The following is a 21,809-nucleotide window of genomic DNA, read 5'->3' as shown; positions in this document are numbered from 1 at the left end:
GAACTTGTTAAAAACACAGATTCTCAGGCCGCAATCCAGACCTGCTGAATAAGAAGCTTTGGGGGAAGTCAAGAAACAAACACAAAGGGCAGGCCAACTAAACTAAGTCTATCAAGATACTAAAATATTACAGAAATAAACCAGAAATATTGGGTCAGTTAACTCAGCTCTACTCTTATGTGGGGAAAACGAATTGGTCTCCTATTCCATACAGCTAATAAATTCCTTATTAGGAATTTGTACATGTGGCAGGAAAATAATATTTGCCATGTATAATGTTCTGCTTCCTTCTAAGAAAGGCTGATCCTGGTAACCAGAGAAGTTTTTGCTTCCTAAGCAAAGCTCTGAACCATTTTCTAATGGCTTCTTAACTCCCTACTCCTCCCTTGATGCCCTGAAGGATGAGCAGTACAGTACAGACCTCTAAAAACTCTTATTTGGGATGGGCGCCTGGGTGGCTCAGTTGGTTAGGCCACTGCCTTCGGCTCAGGTCATGATCCTGGAGTCCTGGAGTCCCGGGATCGAGTCCCGCATCGGGCTCCCTGCTCGGCGGGGAGTCTGCTTCTCCCTCTGACCCTCCCCCCTCTCATGTGCTTTCTCACTCCCATTCTCTCTCTCTCAAATAAATAAAATCTTTAAAAAAAAAAAAAAAACTCTTATTTGGGGATTGTCTTAGATCAGATTCCCTACAAGCAGAGCCTGAGATGGGGATTCTTGCGCAAGTAACCTATTGAGAAAGCATTCTCAGGAGAAGGGGCACAGGTTAAGCAGCAGGGGAAGCTAATCAAAGATGTGTTCTTAAACAGATACTCGCTTCAGCCTGATCCCGTGGGGAGCTCTGGAGCATGAATTTTACCACAGTTGGTCCTATCTGGAGGGAAGGGAGCCAAGTCTTTGTACACCCCTCTCTCAGTCGCTCACTGACTGTGCGCTGCTGGTGGTGGGATGATGGTGAGAGTCTAATCTCCTGGGCTAAGTGCTTCCTGGTAGCTGAGGGTAGCACTTCAGGGCAGCTGTGAGCTATTAGCGGACAACCCTGATGGCAGTTGGGGGATGGGCAAACCTAGATAAAAGGGATCTGGATGGGGCACCAACAGTATCTACTACATCAATATCTTTTGGATCTCCACTCATATCCCTGGGTATCTATATCCATGCCTGCCTCGGGTATGAACTCTCCTCTCTATCCCTTGGCCTCACCGAACCATAGTCTTGGACCAGCCAGCTTTCTGTTCTCCACTCAGCCTATAAGGTAAATCAGGTCAAGTGGCTACATTTGTAGGATCCCAGATAGTTTGCAGAGGGTGTTGAATATATGCATTATCCCTTATTTTCTGCATCCTTTCACAACTTTCATATCAGTATATGGGGTTCCCAGTTGTAGGAGTCTAATCATTGTGACTGAACTGGTTTTCCGTTCTTTGATATAATCCTTTATATTTATCAAAAGACATCAATCCTACAAAATTGCTGAGTGGTGCCATGTCTCAAAATGTGCCTCAGCCACCTCCATAATCTAGATGTTGATGAGAGATTCCAAAACAGAAAGGTGCCCCCCCAAAATATATTCTGGATATACCTTCTCTGTATGTATTCTTTGTTCATTTTTATCACATGAGGAGACTTGCCTTGAAACTTTGGCATTGGACCAAGGGGCCCCTGCCATTTTAACTGAGGTTCTAGGGTCACTTGCTTGTGTAGGAGGTCTAACGTGGCATTGCCATGCTAAACTGTGCAGATATGCCTGGGGATTTTACTACAGTCAGATCATTAATGCAATATCCGTTAGAAATAGCTGACAATGGATGACTTTTCTAAAGTTCCTAGAAACTTATAATTGGGAAAAAAAACTGTTAATTCTTCCCCAACACTGAAATCATTGCAGTGTAATTACTTGATGTTTTACTTCCAATATTGCAATGAAGAAAGCCTGGAAGAAAGGAACTCTTTGGCTCATTATATTAAGTGGGTAGGATCTATTATGTACACCAGAGACCCAAGGGTCATTGTTAGAGTTTTTGTTAATCTTTGTTGATGAAGTAGATACATAGGAAGGGTGATGAGGGAGGAAAGCATAAAAAGAAGCAGGAGATTAAAAATAGCTTTGGAAAAATTATGGCTAAATCTTCCTTCCCTGTTTTCTTTATTCCTAATATTATAAATAATGTCTTCTTAAGATGAAAAGTTAAGAAAGCAAATAAATTCCTAGGGTTTTGGGTTGAGAAAGATATTAAATTGTGTGTATACAAAAAAGAAAACTTTGAGGATTTTTGAGGTAAAGTGACTACATTATGACAAGAAAATGACTAGAAGTTCTTTCTGATTGAGTGAAGAAAAGTATACCTTCCATTTGGTTCAGAGAGTAAGCAGTAAAGAGATATGTTTTTAATTGTGTTCTGGTTTTGGTAGTTTTTAAGTGCCATGCCATGGACAACCATTTAGAAAGTGGAAGGATATTCAGGATTATGTCCTTTGTATGTAGGTAATTTGAGGGAGAGCCTCCACAGTCTACATGGCACCTTCTGGTTCAATCATTCTATAGTCTCTACTGAAAGAAGATAGTCTTTTAAACTGCATTATTTCTTTCTTAAGTGGTCCCAAGAAATTATCATAGACAAGAAAGTCAACTTTGATATTTACTAGAAAAACTGATTTTTCTCTTGTAACATTATCAGCCTTTTTCCCCCCTAAAAATATGTTTTATTGCATGTTCATTGCAAATCTATTTTGTAATTCATCTCTTACTCATTTAAGTCATAGGTATCTGCTAAAGAATATCTGTCAACCAGCCTGGAAACATTCTTCTAATAGTAGAGGTGAAATGTAAAGATGGTTACTTTTTTTGTCCTCTGCAAAATACATTATTTTCTTAAAGTTCCACTTATGTTATTTAATATTTTAACTAAAAATGTTTAATTTGTATCATAATAATTCAACAATACAAATTTTGGTCACCCACAAAAGCATGTAGCTTTAATTACATTATAATAATCCAGTGATGCAAATTTTTATTATCCTGAACAAAAATTGTAGAGAAAGAATGGACTAAAATATGGCAAGCAGTAGATTTATAGACACATTCAGCATGTGGTGTGAGTAGATGCACAATAAGCACAAACATGAAAAAATTAAATCGCTCCTGCTGGAGAATTTGAACCTATGAAAATGCCACTCTGTAATGGATCTTATGTTCCCAGCTAGGTTTCCATGGTTTTGCCACTTGTTCACAAAGCCTTCTTTAGGCTTTTGACATTAAGTGTTCATTACGGAGAAGAGATGTGTGCTCTTGAAAAATCCTCCTTCCCACATATGACTGGAAAAAAAACTTGAGTTTGGGCACAGTTATAGCTGTTTTCTGAGAATTTCATCATTTGCCTCCATAAGTGAATAGTCTGTGCACCTCATTTGCCTGAAAACTGTACTACATCAGCAAGATGGATCATTTGGCTTCCTTGTTGGTCCTGGGGGATATGAACACAGCCCACAGATCTACCAGCAGCCGACTGCTGGTAAATGTTTACTTATAAATTAGCACGGGTGATAATTTATTAAGGTAATAAGCATAGATTACATTTAATGGCTTAGACATTATGCATTATGAACAGTATTTTATGTTTAGTTGAAGCAAATGTATATGATGATTAATATGATACCCAAATGTAACTCAGAAATTGTGCATTAGAGAGCTTAAACCAAGTCAAGCCATGTATCGTAGTACATCTGCACTTCAATTAAGGTCTTCAGGAAGGTTCCACAATGGCAAAGCAGTATCATTTCATTCACCTATACTGTGTATCAGGATTTGTTTCTTAGATTCTCTTCTTCCTCCATAAATTGACTCATTCAGTTACTGAAGAACATTGTTTCTCTCTTGACAAACATCACTGCATCAAAACTTTGGTTTCTGAAGCTGAGGTGAATAATCTGTCAGCAGGGACACCATGACAGCCTGGGATGACACAACAAAGAAAGAGAAAGAAAGAAAGAGAGAAAGAGAGAGAAAGAGAAAGAAAGAAAGAAAAGAAAGAAAAAGGAAGGAAGGAAGGAAGGAAGAAAGAAAGAAAGAAAGAAAGAAAGAAAGGAAGAAAGGAAGAAAGGAAGAAAGGAAGAAAGGAAGAAAGGAAGAAAGGAAGAAAGGAAGAAAGAAAGAAAGAGAAAAAAGAAAGAAAAAGAAAGAAAGAAAGAAAGAAAAAGAAAAAAAGAAAGAAAGAAAGAAAAAGAAAGAAAGAAAGAAAGAAAGAAAGAAAGAAAGAAAGAAAGAAAGAAAGAAAGAAAGAAAGAAAGAAAGAAAGAAAGAAAGAAAGAAAGAAAGAAAGAAAGAAAGAAAGAAAGAAAAATGGGTAAACATTAGCAAGAGTCTGCTTAGGGACTTAAGGAAGAGGAACTGGATTGCCACTTTGAAGGCCTGTCATTAAAGTGTGTTTTCCCAAGGAAATGACAAGGGGACAGTTCTGAATTAATATTTATTTTTATTTGGATAGAGGAAGGTCAGGAGGGATCAGGCTGACCCGAATAAATGCAGAAACCCCATGTTTACTTAGGCCTCATTCCAGGACTAGCGGGTAAGAGAGGTGAAATGAGATACCATGGTGGTAGCCATGACTGGATTTTCCAGTCATAAGTGAAACCTAGGTATTGGCTGGTTTTGGAGAAATATAATCCCTCTCATCCTGATGTTATGCTGTGGTTTGGTCACTTGTAACCTAGAGAAGTTTAGAATCAATCAGATGTAGAGTAAGAAAAGGAAATCGTTTGGGCTAGTGAACAATGTCTATCTGAATGTGGGTCCTCATGAAGGAATATTTATAACCAAGAATATAGCTTCCCATTAGGCTGTCACCCACAAATGGTAATTTGCACTGTTACTCTTCCCAACTTCCACAATAATGACAATAGTAATAATATCAGAAACCACCACAACAAATGCTTACTGAATGCTTAACTATGTACCAGACTAAGTGCCTTATCATGTGTTGGTCACTTAAGAAATATTTGCCAGGCACTATGCTAGGTGCTGCTAGGTAAGTTAGAGAGAAATGTCTATACATTATCTCATTTAATGCAATAAGCTTCTAAGGTAACTTCTGTTATTATCATTTATAGATGGGAAAATCCTGGAAACAACAGATAGTGCACAACCGGGTTTGGACTCAGGTTTCTCTGACTTCACCCTTAGGAGGTGGTTTTACTGCCTTACAGGTACTTACTGTCTCCTTTTGACCATACTGTATGTGTCCCTAGCCTATATCAGAAATGCAGGTCTTATATTTCATAGGTATTCATTGAATGTATTTATTGAACAGTTACCATGTGTTGGGCCCTGTACTGAGTGCTTTATGTGCATCATACCACTTAATATCCTTCCCTACTTGTATGAATTGTTAAGAGAGAGAAAATCCAGACGAGGAAGGTGTAGGTATTTTCCTGAGTGGTGATAGTAGGGGATAGATCTGCATCTGCCTATGCGTAAGACCTGAACCACTATGCTCAGATGACTCTTACTTCATTTAATCCTCATAAACTTACGAAGTTGTTCCTATTTTTATCTCCATTATCATATGAATAAACTGGACTTATACTTGCTCAAGATCACACAGAGAGCCAGATTTTAACTTGATTTCCAAAGTCTGTGTTCTACAACCAATATCCTATATCGCCATTGGGCTACAAAAATGTTTTGAGCACATATTTAGGGTGTCATGCACCATCCTGGGTATAACGAAGAACAATATAGACAAGATCGACGCTCTTATGAAGGAGTTTTCATTATAGTAGGGGGACAGGAAACAAGAAAATATCAAGTAGTGGTAAGTGTCATTAGAAAATAAAATAAAAAATGGAGGGGCACCTGGGTGCCTAAGTCGATTGGGCGTCTGCTTTTGGCTCAGGTCATGATCCTGGGGTCCTGGGATTGAGCCCTACGTCAGGCACCCTGCTCAGCAGGGAGTCTGCTTCTCCTTCTCTCTCTCACCTTCCCCCCCGCTCATGCTCTTGCTTGCTCGCTCTCTCTCTCTGTCTCTCTCAAATGAATAAATAAAAAATCTTTAAATAAAATAAAATTAAAAATGGGATAAAGGAGGCTGGAGAATCTCTTAAGAGTGGGTGGCCAGGGAAGGCCTTGTTAAAGGAATGGCATTTGAAATCTGAATGACAAGAAGAAACTAGGAAGGCCAAACTCAGGGATAAGAACATCTCCCAGGTAAAATATTTTAGCTTCTTTATGGGTTTCTAGGATCACATCTCAGGTTTTGTTTTATTTTTAATGGTCATTGCATGTGTCAAATTTATTTTCAAATGTTAAATCTTAGAAAGTCAACTTGGAGTAGAGTTGCCAGACTTGGTTAAATCAATAAATACGGACAGTTAAATTGGCATTTCAGAAAGCAACATTTAAAAACAAAAACCAAAAAACTATAAGTATGCTCCAAATACTGCATGGGACATACCTATACTAAAAATTTATTTGTTGTTTATCTAAAATTCCAGTTTAACTGGGTATCTTGTATTTGATCTGGCACCCCTAACTTGGAGAGAAATAAAGGACTAAAATACTGTGAATTAGATTTGCAGTGGTCTTGTATTATCTAAGGATCATCCTGATAGCAGTGCTTTGAAGTATCAGCTCTTTTGCAGGGTCCCTTTAGGTTACTTTAGGTTCACAGTAAAAATTGTAGGCAAAGGAAGAAAGGTACTTGACATTTTATGAGTCCTACAACCTTACTAATTATTGAAAAATGCAAAAGCAACCTTTGTGGGGAGGAGAGGGTATATTAAAAAAAAGGGGGGGGGATCCAAAAGCCTGTGCTCTATGGAGAGAATGATATGATTACTAGAGTGTTCTGACAAGCATAGCTAGAACTCACCCAACATGGAGGCCTTGAAAAGCTCCTCTAAGTACTGAAAGAGTATGCATTTGCTTTAAAAATGTTATATGCTTTTAGAACAAGCCCCACCCAATTTAGTTATATACTTGCCATCATTATCAGTCATTATGGACATGTTAGAACTTGAGGCTAGATTATATTTTTCCTTTCTTTTTCCATCTGATTTTAAATGAAATTGTGTGTGGAAATCATTCTCTAGACAGTAGTCCTGTCCAGTAGAACATAGTGCAATTATCAAAATGTTCTATGTCTCTGCTGTCAAATACAAATAATGTAGCCACCAGCCAAGTGTGGCTATTGAGCACTTAAAATGTGCTTAGCATGTCTGAGGAATTCACTCGTACATTGTATTATATTTTAATTAGTTTAAATTTAAATAGAAATAGCCACACGTGCCTAGTAGCTATTGCATTGGATAGGGAAGTTCTAGAGGAAAACAGATACTGTGACTTTAGAACATCCCAGATAAATCTATCTCAGTAGTGTTGAGCCTAAACGCCATTCTAAATAAGCTACGTAAGAATCATTTCTTTGCACGTAAAATAGGAATTTAGACTAGCCAATCTCTAGGGTCTCATCTCTCTTGAAAATGTCATATTCCTATGACTTGTACAGGCTGAGTGGGGACTGCATACTATTCATTTTTTTTTTTTTAATTTCCAATGCCTGGCAGAGGGACTGGCACCCAGTAGATGCATAGTGTATGATTGCCAACATGAACTTCACTCAGTGGGACCTCCAATCGTCTAGCTCAGACACATGAAGAGTGTAGCATGTGTGTCACCTCCTCTCTTCCAGAACATAGGACTTCAGTAGCCTGTTGGTGAGATTGAGGACCTATGAAAAAAATCATTTGCCATCGATATGGCTTGACCTGTTTATCTTATTTGTGAGGAAACCAGGACCAGAGAGGTAATACCTATCCAAGATGGCACAGCTGACTAGCATTAAAGACTATATAAAGTATATAAAGTAAGCAGTATGTAAAGCATGCAGCTAGGGTACAGGTCTCCTCGCTCGCAGGCAAGTATTCTTTCTATTTTAGATGCTCTACCTTCATTTCAACATGGCTATGCCTCTTGTTTGCTTTAAAGTATATTTTCCCCTAATAATAGTGGGCACTTCAGGAAGGTGGGGTATGGAGAGATGGTGGTAGGGCTTAGACAGATGGAAAATAGGTGGGCATAAAATTTCACTTTGTGTATGTACGTGTGTATGTGTATCTATCTATGTATGTATATATATATATCCTTGTAAGCATATCAACAATGTGAATACATGATGTATTTAATTTTTTAAAGTAAACTCAAGGGACGCCTGGGTGGCTCAGTGGGTTAAGCCTCTGCCTTAGGCTCGGGTCATGATCCCTAAGCTCCTCCTTAGGGACTCCTCCTCCTGGGATGGAGTCCCACATCGGGTTCCTTGCTCAGCGGGGAGTCTGCTTCTCCCTCTGCCTGCCACTCCCCCTGCTTGTGCTCTCTCTCTGTCTCTCTCTCTGACAAGTAAATAAATAAAATCTTTAAAAAATAAAGTAAATTCAATTTAAAGATGTTGTTTAATAAGCTCTTCAAAAATTCGGAAGCGCAGAGCATCTCCATAAATGATATTTTGGCAACATTTCTTTTAATTTTTCCCCACTGGATTTCTACAAAGGTCATATTTTAACAGATTTAGGTTGATTCATCTTTGTAACTTCAATCGTTTTCTGAGAAAGAATAGAGCTTGAGGAAAATTTTTTGCCATGCCTCTTCCTGAGGTATATGGTTGGAGAGCTCACATTCTCTTTTTTGTCATCTAGATCTTTGCTATTCAAAATGTGGTCTGCAGGACAGCAGCATCTGCATTATCTAGGTGCTTGTTAGAAATGCTGGCTCAGGTGCCTGGGTGGCTCAGTTGGTTAAGCGACTGCCTTCGGCTCAGGTCATGATCCTGGAGTCCCGGGATCGAGTCTCGCATCGGGCTCCCTGCTCGGCGGGGAGTCTGCTTCTCCCTCTGACCCTCCTCCCTCTCATGCTCTCTGTCTCTCATTCTCTCTCTCTCAAATAAATAAAATAAAATCTTTAAAAAAAAAAAAGAAATGCTGGCTCTTGGGCCCCATCTCGGGCCTACTGCGTCTGCACTTTAACAAGATCCCTACGTGATTCAAATAGACATTTGAAGCTTTAGAAGCACTGGTCTAGGTAACGTGGCAGTTGCCATTTTGACCAAAGCTAGTGTCCTGAGGTGGCAAGCTGGAAAGCACAGTAAAAAAAAAAAAACCCATCCCTCTTATTAGATATGACAAACTTAGGCCTGACACATAACTTTCCTTTGAAAAGGGAATCATGATTGGCTTTCAAGCAGCCATAGTGGAGCTCAAACCCCTGCTGGTCACTGTATTAGGTCAACAATGAAGATGAGGTCAGTGATAATAATTGTAATAATATTTACAGTATATTAGATACTATACTAAATGCTCTACATGTATTATTTTAATGCTCACAATAACCCTATCTATTCCCATTTAGATAAAATGTATTCCCATTAGATAAAAAAAAATTACCAGAGTCTTTTCCAGCTCGGTTTTCTGTACTCCAGAAGTTGCAAGCTATAAACTACATTTCCCAGAAGCTAAGGTGCAGACATGCCACTCAAATGTATCTACTCAAGTCTTAGAGCCATAAGTGAACAATGTGCAGTGGAAGCCATCCTCTGGGAGATTAGATCTTCTGGTCTATTTGCAGGTGGGGGTATCTGGTTCTGCTGGGGCAGCGATAATGGGGTATCTGGCATTTAGTTTCAAGGGTCTTAGGTACCAGGCTTTGGGTAGCTGTGTCAGTGGTGTTTGGCTATTAAAGAACCACAATGTTGTTGGGTGATTGTCCTGCCTGTATTTCTGAATATGTGGTATCCAAGAATGATTTGCTGCACCTTCTTTCCCCAGAGATTCTGGGCACTGCTAAATGTCTTTTAATAAATTCCTATATTATCTTTTTATCTTTCCTAGAGTGGACTCTGTTTTCCAGTAAGACTCCAGCTGGTACAAAAATTGAGATCAGTTAAATCAACTAAAAATGAAAAAAAACAGTGGTACTAAATTATGGCACTTGAATATCAGTTTTCTAGAGAAGAAGGTGATGTTTGGAATATTGTAACACACAGATGTGAGGTTAGTATTTCCTAGAATAGCAGTGATGAAGGTGAAACTTATGTTAAGGGAACCAGTATTTTTTAAGATTTGTTGCAGTTCTCAAAATGTTCAATACCTAAAACAGATATATCTATAAGCCAAAGTCAAGTAGAGAACCAAAACAATGAGCTAGGTAAGTCATGAAAGGAAGAGAAGAGAAAGGAAATACAATTTCTTTGAACACTCATTTTGTGCCAGGCACTGAATTAGGGACCTCTATAAACATTAACAAGGGGATTGTAAAATAAGAATTATACAACATAATGGTTGGCAGGCAATGGTGGCTGGCGTTCAGGCTGATCAAGAGCAGTCAGAATTTTTATTAAAATAGATATATTTGGAGGCATCTGGGTGGCTCATTTGGTTGAGTACCCGACTCTTGATTTCAGCTCAGGTCATGATCTCAGGGTCATGAGATTGAGCCCAGTGTGAAGCCTGCTTGGGATTCTCTCTCTCCCTCTCCCTCTGCCCCTCCCCCCTGCCCTCTCTCTCTCTAAAAAATAATAATAGAATAGATATATTTGGAAGGAGATCAATTTTACACCATTAAAAACATAATATAAATACTAATAAGCAGTAATAATCTATTATGAACTTTCTGGGAAAAAAATAGATGCCATATGAGCAAGTCATGTAGGTGGATAATCTCAGTTGCTTATTATTTACCAAAAGGAATGAATGACTAAGTTAGGGTCACACAGAGAACCCCTTCTTAGTCTCCATTCCCCATTTCTTGCTTACCATGATTGTCCACTTCCTGTTTTCAGCCTCTGGGAATACTAGTGATCGTGGAGAATAAAACACTTCATCATCCACTTCTTCTGGCTTTCTGGGCAAGCAGTGTAAAAATGTCCAGTCAGAGGCAGCAACTTTAGCAGTCTAAAGAAGAGATGGGATGAGACTGTGTTTTGACTAGCATATGCGGCTATCACATTTGTCTTCTTCAATATTTAAACACACATATGGTGTGGAGTCAGAGACCAAATGCAAAGGGAGAGATGAGGCAGAGTGGTGGTTTAAATTCAAGGCACCAAAGGGAAACGTAAATGGTACTTTCAGCTTATGGAATTTTATAGCCATTTTTTTGATATGGGAGATCATTACTCCAAATTAAACCACTAACTCAGTTTTCTGGTTCTCTGTCTAGAGGGATTGTGGACATTTCAGTAAAGAGTTCTATCGGTACAATTTGTGGCTGATAGCAAAAGTCACCCATTATGCCCCAATATATTTTAAAAGTCACTTTTATGGGATTATGTTATATTTTGAGCTTATCTCCAAGTTACGGTTTTTAGCGGTTGAAGCACATTTCATCACTAATTAAGACACTTTTGAGAGAGCTTGTTTGGAGGTTCTAGCAGGGGAGCGCAGCTACTCGTATACCCTTGACCGAAGAACGGTCCTCCTCTATCGGGGAAGGTCGTCCTCTTCGACCGAGCGCGCAGCTTCGGGAGGGACGCACATGGAGCGGTGAGGGAGGAAGGGGACACCCGCCCGGCCAGCCAGATCAGCCGAATCAACCCTGGCGATCAATGGGGTGACAGATGTCGCAGCCAGATCGCCCTCACATCCTAAAACACTTTTGAAAGAGAGCGTGCTGAGATAGGAGTGCACTAAACAGGCTTATGGGCACTATGCACCAGAGGTTTCCTTCTTAATACAAAAGTCCTAACAGTTTCAATTTTCTCCAGCCATTAGTCCTAAAAGCTACATTTTCCCATCCATTTCCATTGTTCACTTACAGATTCAAAACTGCATTCCCTCATAATTTCTTACCTCAAAATTACTGCCTTTGTACTAAAATTTTGTTTTACTTCCCATACTTGTTCGAGGTTCAGAACCTTCTGAATTTCTAAAATAGTGGCAAAGTAACATGGGAAAGGAGTAACATTTGAGTCAGTCATACATCAGTGAGATGAATGTCCTTCAAGCCTGCAGTCCCAGCACCACAAAAATGCGTAAGGTTGGTCAAGGCAAGTACGAGATAAACCACAAGGAGTTTAGAATTTCTCCATGAACGTATTTGCCACATATATGACAAGGGATTAGCCATAATGTATAAATAATTCCTATAGCCAATAATGGCAAAAAAATAGAAAATGGGCAAAGGATAGGATAGCATTTTATAGAAAAACAGATGGAAATGGCCAGTAAACATGAAAAGATGTTTAGCTTCACTAGTAATCAAGGAAATGCAAAATTTAAAAAACATGAGATACAGATTTTAAAAATTAAAAATGTAAATAACTAAGAATAGAAAGAGTGTGGAGAGAGTATAAATTATCAATTCTTTTTTGGATGGCTATTTAGCAGCATTTATCTATTTTAAAAAGTATATACCACTTTACCCAGAAATTATTTTTCCAGAGATCGATTCTCCAATAATACTTGCACAAAGAAATATGTATAAGGATCTTCATTGCAGCATTGTTTGTAATTGGGATCATTGGAAATAGCCTAATTTATCAACATAAAACATAGTCCACCCAGACTTTGGAATTCTATGCAACCATTTAAAGGAATGAAAAGTATCTAAATAAATGGACAAGAAAATCTAAGATTTGTTAAGTGGGAAATGTAAGTCAGAATAATATGTCTAATACGCCATTTATGAGCAATCAATAGTTGTGTGTGTGTATGTGAAGGCATATATAAATACACGGAAAAGGTCTGCAAAGAGATGCATCAAACTGTTGAACAGTGGCTCCCTCTGGGAATAGTCACTGTTGAAGGGATGAAGGAAAGACACTTTCACTTTTTATTTTCCAAACTTCATTCTATTGACATGGATAAATAAGGAGCTTGTATTTATATATTGCTTTATCAATGAAATATGTACTGTGTTTGCTCAATCCCTGTCTCCACCAAAACAGACTAGCTGCTCTGCTGACAAAATCCCAATGTACACTTGCCCGGTAGAGTATTCCTCCAGAAGAGCCGTTCTCCAAGTGTGACCCGGGAGCAGCGGCATTGCAGTTCTTGGGTCCCACCTCTGACCTATTAATTCTGAACCCCAGGGGAGTGGGGTCCTGCCGGCTGTGTATTAACAGCTCCAGGCAATCCGGAGGCAGGCTCAACACTGAGAAGCATTGCTTCGGATCTTAATGAAAGGCATCAGAGTAGATGGGATTCCCCTGGGAATGAATGCCCTGGAAGCAGTAAGCAAAGCTAAACCGGACTTGAGAGGCCTTAACAACTAGAGGCAAGGACTAGCCTGAAGAACATAATTATGCAGCTTTTCTTAGAGGAGAAATCAGAAGAAACTGCATGCAACAAAAGTAGCAGTGTCTCTAGATACACACTGAGCAAAGCACTCCAATGCCTCCATGCCTCCATTGCCGTGAGAGGGAAAAGCTTGCTTCTCCCTTCCGCCCGGGTTGCAAATTCCTGCATCCAGGACAAAAGTGTCTTTCCAAAGGACATAGCTAAGCTTCAGGAGGAGAGAAATCCCTGGAGGATGCAGTCAGCGAGTCCTTTATAGGGAAGGAAAGGACAGTCGGCTGTCCCCAAAGTGAACGAGTGATTAGATGGTTCGGCCCTGTATGAATGGAATTAATGAACCTTCAGAGAGGCATCAATTTGTACCTTCATTGTAACCTGGTAACCTTGGAAAGCCTGGAGCCGCTTTTTCTTCTCCTCTTCTTGTCCCATGCTTATCCACGTGTCTGTAATTAATACATTGCCTCCACGAGCCGCTTCCAGTGGATCATTCGTCAGCGACAGCTTGGTGCCATTCTAGCATACACAAGCATGCCAGTTAAACCACTTCATGGGACAGAGAAAGGCCATTCTAAGTTTACATAAAAGGAGCATACCTCCTTGGCATATTGCTCTGCCAACTTGGTCACACTGGGATCTGGCTCATAACCCTGCAGAGGGAAGAATTCAACTATTATTTAGGCAATTGTTTTGTATTAGGCTGTCTTATATATGCATTATTTTACTCTCAACAGTATTCTCGCTGTCCTTCAAGTTGTAGCTCAGCCGCCTTCAGTGGAATGCGATATTTACATCTAGAATTCCAAACCTTCGGGGCGCCTGGGTGGCTCAGTTGGTTAAGCGACTGCCTTCGGCTCAGGTCATGATCCTGGAGTCCCGGGATCGAGTCCCGCATCGGGCTCCCTGCTCGGCAGGGAGTCTGCTTCTCCCTCTGACCCTCCTCCCTCTCGTGCTCTCTGTCTCTCATTCTCTCTCTCTCAAATAAATAAATAAAATCTTTAAAAAAAAATAGAATTCCAAACCTTCATAGTGCTTTTGGGAATTTAACAAGGTAACCAGCTGCCCCATCTTTCTCTTATTATCCTTGACCTCTTTAATTAGCAAGATAAACAGGGCGTGGTGCTTCCCAGCTCTCCGTAGTGCCTCTTCTCCTTCCTCTAATAGCGTAAAAGGATTATATACATAATTCTACAAGCTGATGCAGTTTTGTCTCCCATCTTTCCACGAGCTGTGTGGGTTTTTTGTTTTGTTTTGTTCTTGTTTTTAAGATTTATTTTTTTTTGTAACTTGTTTCTCTTTTTATTTCTTTATTAACATATAATGTATTGTTTGTTTCAGGGGTACCCGTCTGTGATTCATCAGTCTTACACAATTCACCGCGCTCACCGTAGCACATACCCTCCCCAATGTCCATCACCCCGCCACCCCATCCCTCCCACCCCCCTCCACTCCAGCAACCCTCAGATTGTTTCCTGAAATTAAGAGTCTGTTAGTTTTTTTTAATGCTTTTTTGTCTGGAATGCTTTGCTCCACTCACTTCCTGTGGATAATGCTTTCAGGTCTCAGCTCAAATGTCTCCCTCTCAGAAGAACCTTCCCCAAGCACCGCAGCTAAATACTCACAGGCCACGTAGCAGCATTCTGAGTGCAGGGCGTGCGCTTTGAAATGGCATTTACACCACAAGTACGCTGGTTTTGCTCAAATATATTTGTTTGGGATGGTTTGGTGAGAGCAGGGACGGCGCTTGGGTGAAGCACGCCAGGTGCCTGGGACACAGGGTCTACGCAGGCCTGTCAGAGTCTTTGTGAGCACAAATGGCACACCAGAGGAGCCTTGCTTGCTTGGCCTAGTCTCAACTCTAGGTGAGGGGACGTTAGGGGGCACTAAAGCCCCCCCCGAGCTATTCCAGACCCCCCGGTAGCCCTGCTGCCTCCCTCCCCACCCTCCAACCTGTTCTGTACACAGCAGCAAGGATTGTTTTCTCTGAAGCCTGCAGTGTTTACCACTTGCTCCTTAAGTCAAGGCTGATTAAGAGTCTCTCCCCCTGCCCGCATTCCGGGTTTCTGTCTCTTTTAATTCTTCTCAACATCTTGCTGCAGGAAAGCCCATCTTATTGTTACCGCCGTACATGTCTTGCCCTTTTCTGCCATCTCAGCCTTTCACCCTTGAACACCTCCCCCTGTCGCCTCCTGGGTGTCTTTGTTGGAACATGTCAGCTCTTCTTTTGTCAAACCTCTAGCCCAGCCTCACCTCCGGACCCTCCATATGGAGGTCTTGTCAGTCTAAACACCACAGTTATTCTCACCTTCCTCTATCCTTCTCATTTTCTTGAATTCTTAGCACTTATTATAAGTCGGGTTTTATAAATGCTCAGTGGAGCATTGTGGTGCACCCTGTGATATGCCATTCATATCCCCCCCTTCGTGAATAAAGGACTCATTCCCCCAGCTGCTAGGCGTGCTGCCAGAAGATGGCTTTCAGCCGCCAACCCTCTTTGGGCACTGCCTCAGCTGCAGAGAGCTGACTCATCCAAGGTCGCATACCCTTCTGGGGCGGCCTATATTCAATGACTGATTGACAGGAGGGGATGGAAACTTGACTCCCTCCTCCCAACTTGGAACAGCTCTAAATGGCCATCTCGGATCTAGAAGTCTCTGTAAGGTCAGATGAGGCTGTTGTTGGGCCTGCACTACGGCTCGGCTTCTTCCTCTGCCCACTCCTGCTTCCTTCCCTTCCCTTCCACAGATGTTGATCTCAAGGGCATGCCCTAATAAACATCCTGCACACCAAACTCTGTCTCAGAGTCTACTCCCAGGAACCTCATCCTGCCACAAGTATGTTCAGGTTCATTCATTTGAAACTGTGTCTATTTGCACACGAGTGTCTACTGTAGTTCCTTCTCTCATTACAAAATTCTCGAAAGAAACTACGCATGATGCTGCTGATGATGGCTGCAGACATTTTAGCACCCTCAAATAGCCATAAGTTCTGGAGCTTTTTTTATCAGGATTTGGAGAAGGTAATTAATAAAGCTTTGCTAATTTAGTAACTAATGTTGTGACCATTCATACTAGTAAACATAAATGAAGAGACTTGGCCATTACCCCATGTGCCTCCTGCCCTGAAAATTTAGCCTTCCCTCTAGAGAGCAGGTTTTATACTCCCTACATATAATCATTCTTACAGAAGGAATCAATAAGTACTTCGAGAACCAACAGAGAGGTTTGGAAATTAGAAAATCACCCAACCTTGCATGCACTGGGCCATGACTGAGAATACAAAGAGAAATTCTTTACTCACAGCTCAGCTTTCAATACTAAATCACTCATTGGCTTTTACATAAATCTTAAAACCAGAGGAAGAAGGTGATTAACAAACCCAGTTCAGTCTAAATATTCACTTAGAACAATGTTAAAATCATTACCATCAATAGTTTATGGAGCAATTTTACAGTCAAGGACAAAATTATGTTTTCTTGAACATGTAAGTTATTCTCAGTTGAAGAATGGGGAAATAGATTAATTATGGCCTTGGAAACTTCAGGGCTTCTTAAATTTACAATAAATCTCCTGGCTTTATCTTGAAAGAAAATAGGCCTACTTACAAATTAACTGAACAACTTCTGCACTATCGGACTTTCCCAAAGACTTTTTAAAACTCTAACTCCCACTAAGATTTAACAAAGTTTCAGCGCTCTCTGTCATTTAAATGAGTTTCTGCATAAGAACAATACTGAACCTACTTTGTAAGACTCAAATTTTTCCCTTTGGTGTTAATAAAACATCTCTGACACACCATAAAATGTTTAAATCCTATATTTTTCCAACAGAATAAAGCCTCTCCAGAAACATCTTCTAGCAGGGAACAGTTATTGTTAAGATATGTTTTCACTGTAAAAACCAAATGCAATCATAGTTTGCATTAATACAGAGCCTTTCTTCAAACTGGATTTGTAGTGACAGTGTGCTAACTTTTCCCATAAAGTGAAGAAGAACCGCCTTAAGCACATGTCCGATCTGACCCTTCATTTTCGTTTATGCTGAATGAAAGAGAATTATCTGCTGTAAGAGTTCTCTCTCTGAGTCCCCACAGTTTACTATAATAGGGTGGTTTCTAATACATGCTATGGTCCGTGCCCGCCATTCCTTCTGTGGCAAGTGTATTAGGTAGAATAGTATCCTCCCAAAATTCATTCTCAGCCAGAACCTCAGAATGTAACCTTACTTAGGAGGGTCTTCACAGATGTAATGAGTTAAGATGAGGTCGTGCTGGATTAGGGTGGGCCTACCTTAACGTGACTGATGTCCTCCTGTGAAGAGGGGCATTTGTATAAAGAAACACAGGCATAAAGACAAGAACATGGAGGCAGAGACTGGAGGGATGCAGCCACAAGCCCAGGAAGCCTGGGGCTGTGGAGACAGACAAGGAGGATCCTCTCCTAGAGGCTTCAGAGAGAGCGTGGGCCCTGCCACCATCTTGATTTTGGACTTCTAGTCTCCAGAACTGTAAACAATAAATTTCTGTTGTTCAAAGCCACCCAGTTTGTGGTACTTTGTTATGGCAGCCCTTGCAAACTAAGGCAGCAGGGCGCATTGACTCAAACTGGTTCAGCAAGAGCACTAGGGAAAAGCATTTTGTTTCCTTTTTCTTTGGCAGGAGGCAGCGGACAAGGCTGGTGCTCTACCCAGGTGCCATCCTAGGACTCCTTTTTATAGCTTTTGCTCCCTCTCCCCATTTCAATGGGCTTTTAACAGCACTTGCAGCTCTTCCTCAGAAGACAGCCCTCTGGCTACCCAGCTGCTTTTCCTACCAAAAGTGCCAGGGGATTTACCACCCTACCTCCCCTTGCTGCCCTTGACCAACGACTGGTTCAAAGGATGAAAGCCCACCTTCGGGGGCACATGGGTGGCTCAGTTGGTTAAGCATCTGATTCTTGATTTTGGCTCAGGTCATGATCTCAGGATCCTGAGATCGAGCCCTGCATCGGCTCTCAGTGTGGAGCCCGCTTGGGATTCTCTCTCAGCCCCTCCCCTCGCTCGTGTTCTCTCTCTCTCTATCTTTTTAATAAATAAAATCTTTAAGGAAAAAAAAAAGAAAGCCCACCCTCCTTGCCTCAGGTTGAGACAACTCTGGGGCATAAGTTACGCTCCTGAGCTCACCTGTGGGATCAGGCTGAAGCTTCCTTCTGTAGGATGGTGCCTGACATGGCACAAGCGTGACCAAATCATGCCGGTTTGCCTGGGAGTCTCCCGGTTTTAGCACCGATTGTCCGATGTTCCTGGAAATCCCTCCATCTTAGGCAAACCGGGATGGTTGGTGACTATAAATGGCCCTCTTAGATTCTTCCCTTTCTCTGTTCTTCTCCTATTCTCCTACAGGTCTTCCTTAGGAGTACTTCTTTAATAAATCACCTGTACACAAATCCTCATCAAATCCCTTGTGGGGAACCCAGCCCAAGACACTGATGCAGGAAGGGGTGAAGAGCACATGAAAGCCTTGGGGATTTGGGTATTTCCTACGAGAGAAATTCAGCCATTAACCCACATTGTGTAATTCATGTTCCTGGTGATTGGCAAATAAACATCTCAAACTCAAGAAGCAGAAGCAGGGAGTGATTTTTAGGCCTGACATATTTGCCTCTGGATGTCTTAGCTTATCAGAGTGAACCCTCGCACTCACTACTGAGATAACAGCAAACACATGCCTTGCCAGAAACACACTAGTGCACAGTAATTGTGAATAGTCATCTCTTAATGAGAGGGCCAATCCTATCTTTCACTTTGTTTCTGAAGCAGTCTCTGTTTAGGGGAGTTTTCCCTTTAAAGACTCCTGATTGGATATTAGTAGCCAATCAGAAACATAATGGGGAAATAGTAGTGATGGGGTATTTTTTTTTATTTTATTTTATTATGTTATGTTAATCACCATACATTACACCATTAGTTTTTGATGTAGTGTTCCATGATTCATTGTTTGCGTATAACACCCAGTGCTCCATGCAGTACATGCCGTCTTTAATACCCATCACCAGGCTAACCCATCCCCTCACCCCCCTCCCCTCTAAAACCCTCCGTTTGTTTCTCAGAGTCCATAGTCTCTCATGGTTCGTCTTCCCCTCCGATTTCCCCCCTTCATTTTTCCCTTCCTTCTAATGTCCTCCATGCTATTTCTTATGTTCCACAAATAAGAGAAACCCTATGATAATTGACTTTCTCTGCTTGACTTATTAGTGATGGGATATTTAAAAGGTTCTGTGGGGATCCTTCAGGACTGGTTTGTGTATGAGTCTCTTGGAGGGTTAATTTTTATCCTCTAAAATGCCTATTTATTTTGTATGAGACTGGGGGCATCTTAACATAGGGCTTCTCTTTGGGGCATCTATATTTTTTATTTGGGTGTATTTATTTATGGATGGATGTCATTTTGCAGGTAAAATACAAACATGTTAAGAAATTCAAACCATATAAAAGGATATACCATGAAAATAAATTCTCCCTCCTATCTCTGTCCTTGAACCTCCCAGTTCCCCTTCTCAGAGGCAGCAACCATTACCAGCTTCTTACATATCAAAAGGGTTACTTTGGACCCATGAAAGAAGTCATGCCTCCTGTACATGCTGTGTGAGATTAGCAGCAGAGCAGGCAGTATATAGGGGGCATTTTCACAGCCGCCTGGGACTCAGATTTAAAAAGCCGCAAGGCTGCTGGAGTTGAGTTTGAAATATAAGCTGGCGTAGATGCCATCACTGTGACCTTCACACTAGATTGACATTTTTCTACTAAATTGCAGTATTAGAAAAATGACAACATTCTCTCCATGCCTTGGGAACTCTATGCTGTCTGGATTTCATTGCTTTCTTCAGCCTTTTAGGAAAGCCTCACAGATGAGAGGCATCAGCCAAGAAGGGAAATGGGCACTCCAGAGGAAATGGGCACTCCAGAGGGAAATGGGCACTCCAGAGGGAAATGGGCACTCCAGAGGCCACATAGCTGTAACAGTAAGGCTGGTAACGTAGCTTTAAGTTTGTGGGCTCACCTATGCTTTCCTTGAATGGAAGAGAGGTTGTTTTCATTTAAGAAGGGCTTAGTGTCAAGGCAGAAAGTCCCCCTACCTTTGGAGTAGCCGCCTGAAGGTGCATCCCAAATTTTGCAGCACTCATCATGATGGAATGCAGAATGTTGTTCCCATCCCCAATCCAGCTGAGGGTGAGGCCTTTCAGAGAGCCATAGTGTTCCTAAGAGGCAAGGGAGGAGAAGATTACATCCAGGAGGAAATCCATTTACGTGAAAAAATTATTAAGGCTAAAATAAAGGAAACAGTCTTCACCTCATTTTTAAAGCTTTGTTGGAATGAATAAACTACTAGGTTTTGGTTGTTTTTTTTTTTTTTTTTTTTTTGCATTATACAGAGCAATTCAATACATGAATGTACAATCACAACAAATAGCAAAACGACTTAATATCTTAAACCATGACATCATATGAACTCATACAGAGACTCATAGTTTCATACATTTCAAATCTGAATCTTTGTTGTATTCATTCATTCATTCATTCATTCAACAAATTGAGTGCCATCAATGTCCAGAAGCTTTCCTTGGCCCTGGAGAGAGAACAATGAAGAAAGGAGACCAAAAAAAAAAAAAAAAAAAAAAAAAAATCACTACCTTTATGGAGCTTACATTCATTGGTATTAGAATGGGGAAACAATGCATCTGGAACAGTGGAACATGGTGTCTATGTTTGCATTTATATAAAGTTAAAAAACATGCCCATTAATATTCTTGATTGTTTACAGATATAGACATGTGTAGTTAAAGTATAAACACATGCCTGGGAATTATAAATACAAACATCAAGATAATAATTTCTTTGTGGGGTGAAAGGAAATGGAATCAGGGAGAGTTACACAGTAGGCTTCAACTCTGTTGAAAACAAAAAATTCTAAAGTAAGATTTGACAAAACTATGTAATGGGCACAAGGGTGTTTGTTTTATTTTTCTTGAACTGTCTGTAAGTTTCACAGATTTTATATATTCATAAAGATAATATTTTAAAAAGAGAAAGGCTAAGCAACTTTGAGATACAGAACTACTACATGGCGAACCTTGGATTTAAATCCAAGTCCATCTGATTTAGATGCCATGTTCTTAATAAGCTGCTATTTATTCATTCAACTACTGTTTTGAGTATCTTCTGTATGAAGGCATTGCACCAGGTCCTACAGGGGACAATATGGTGAATAGAAAATTTTATTGTCCTTCAACAAATTTGTAATCTAGTAATGATGAAGCCCCAGGGGGAAGCATTAAATTATCTGGCATATATGTAAAGCCACAGCTGCAAGCAGCCACTTGGTATCTGACATTGCTGTATCATCTTCTCTGCATGAATCTTATCCTCATCACCAAAGAGTTCCATTTCATTTTGAGTTTAACTTCACATTAATATGTGTGTGGCTTATTCAAATAAGGAGAAATATGGACCTATCCAGTTTTCCCTGTCTTCCCAGGACAGTCCATCGACACAGAAACCATG

General features: G+C 40.6%; 1 protein-coding gene across 1 annotated transcript in view; it reads right to left on the bottom strand.

Annotated features, from left to right (window-relative positions):
• Positions 1–2,952: 2,952 nt before the first annotated feature.
• The window catches only part of OTC (ornithine transcarbamylase), a 62,130-nt gene continuing 43,273 nt past the window's right edge, over positions 2,953–21,809 (bottom strand). Inside the window, exons 6-10 of the mRNA XM_045889361.1 lie at positions 20,384–20,506; positions 13,869–13,922; positions 13,639–13,788; positions 10,795–10,932; positions 2,953–3,949 (exon numbers count right to left, since the gene is read on the bottom strand). Coding sequence (XP_045745317.1) covers positions 3,890–3,949; positions 10,795–10,932; positions 13,639–13,788; positions 13,869–13,922; positions 20,384–20,506 — 525 coding nt within the window. The 3' untranslated portion in view covers positions 2,953–3,889. The remainder of the gene's footprint in view (positions 3,950–10,794; positions 10,933–13,638; positions 13,789–13,868; positions 13,923–20,383; positions 20,507–21,809) is intronic.

Source organism: Mirounga angustirostris, unplaced genomic scaffold (genome assembly GCF_029215605.1).
Source record: "Mirounga angustirostris isolate CCGP_5_RB_7025 unplaced genomic scaffold, mMirAng1.0.hap1 SCAF_11, whole genome shotgun sequence".
NCBI lineage: Eukaryota > Metazoa > Chordata > Mammalia > Carnivora > Phocidae > Mirounga > Mirounga angustirostris.
Note: the sequence above shows the minus strand (reverse complement) of the source record. Positions and strands in the feature narration are given on the sequence as shown.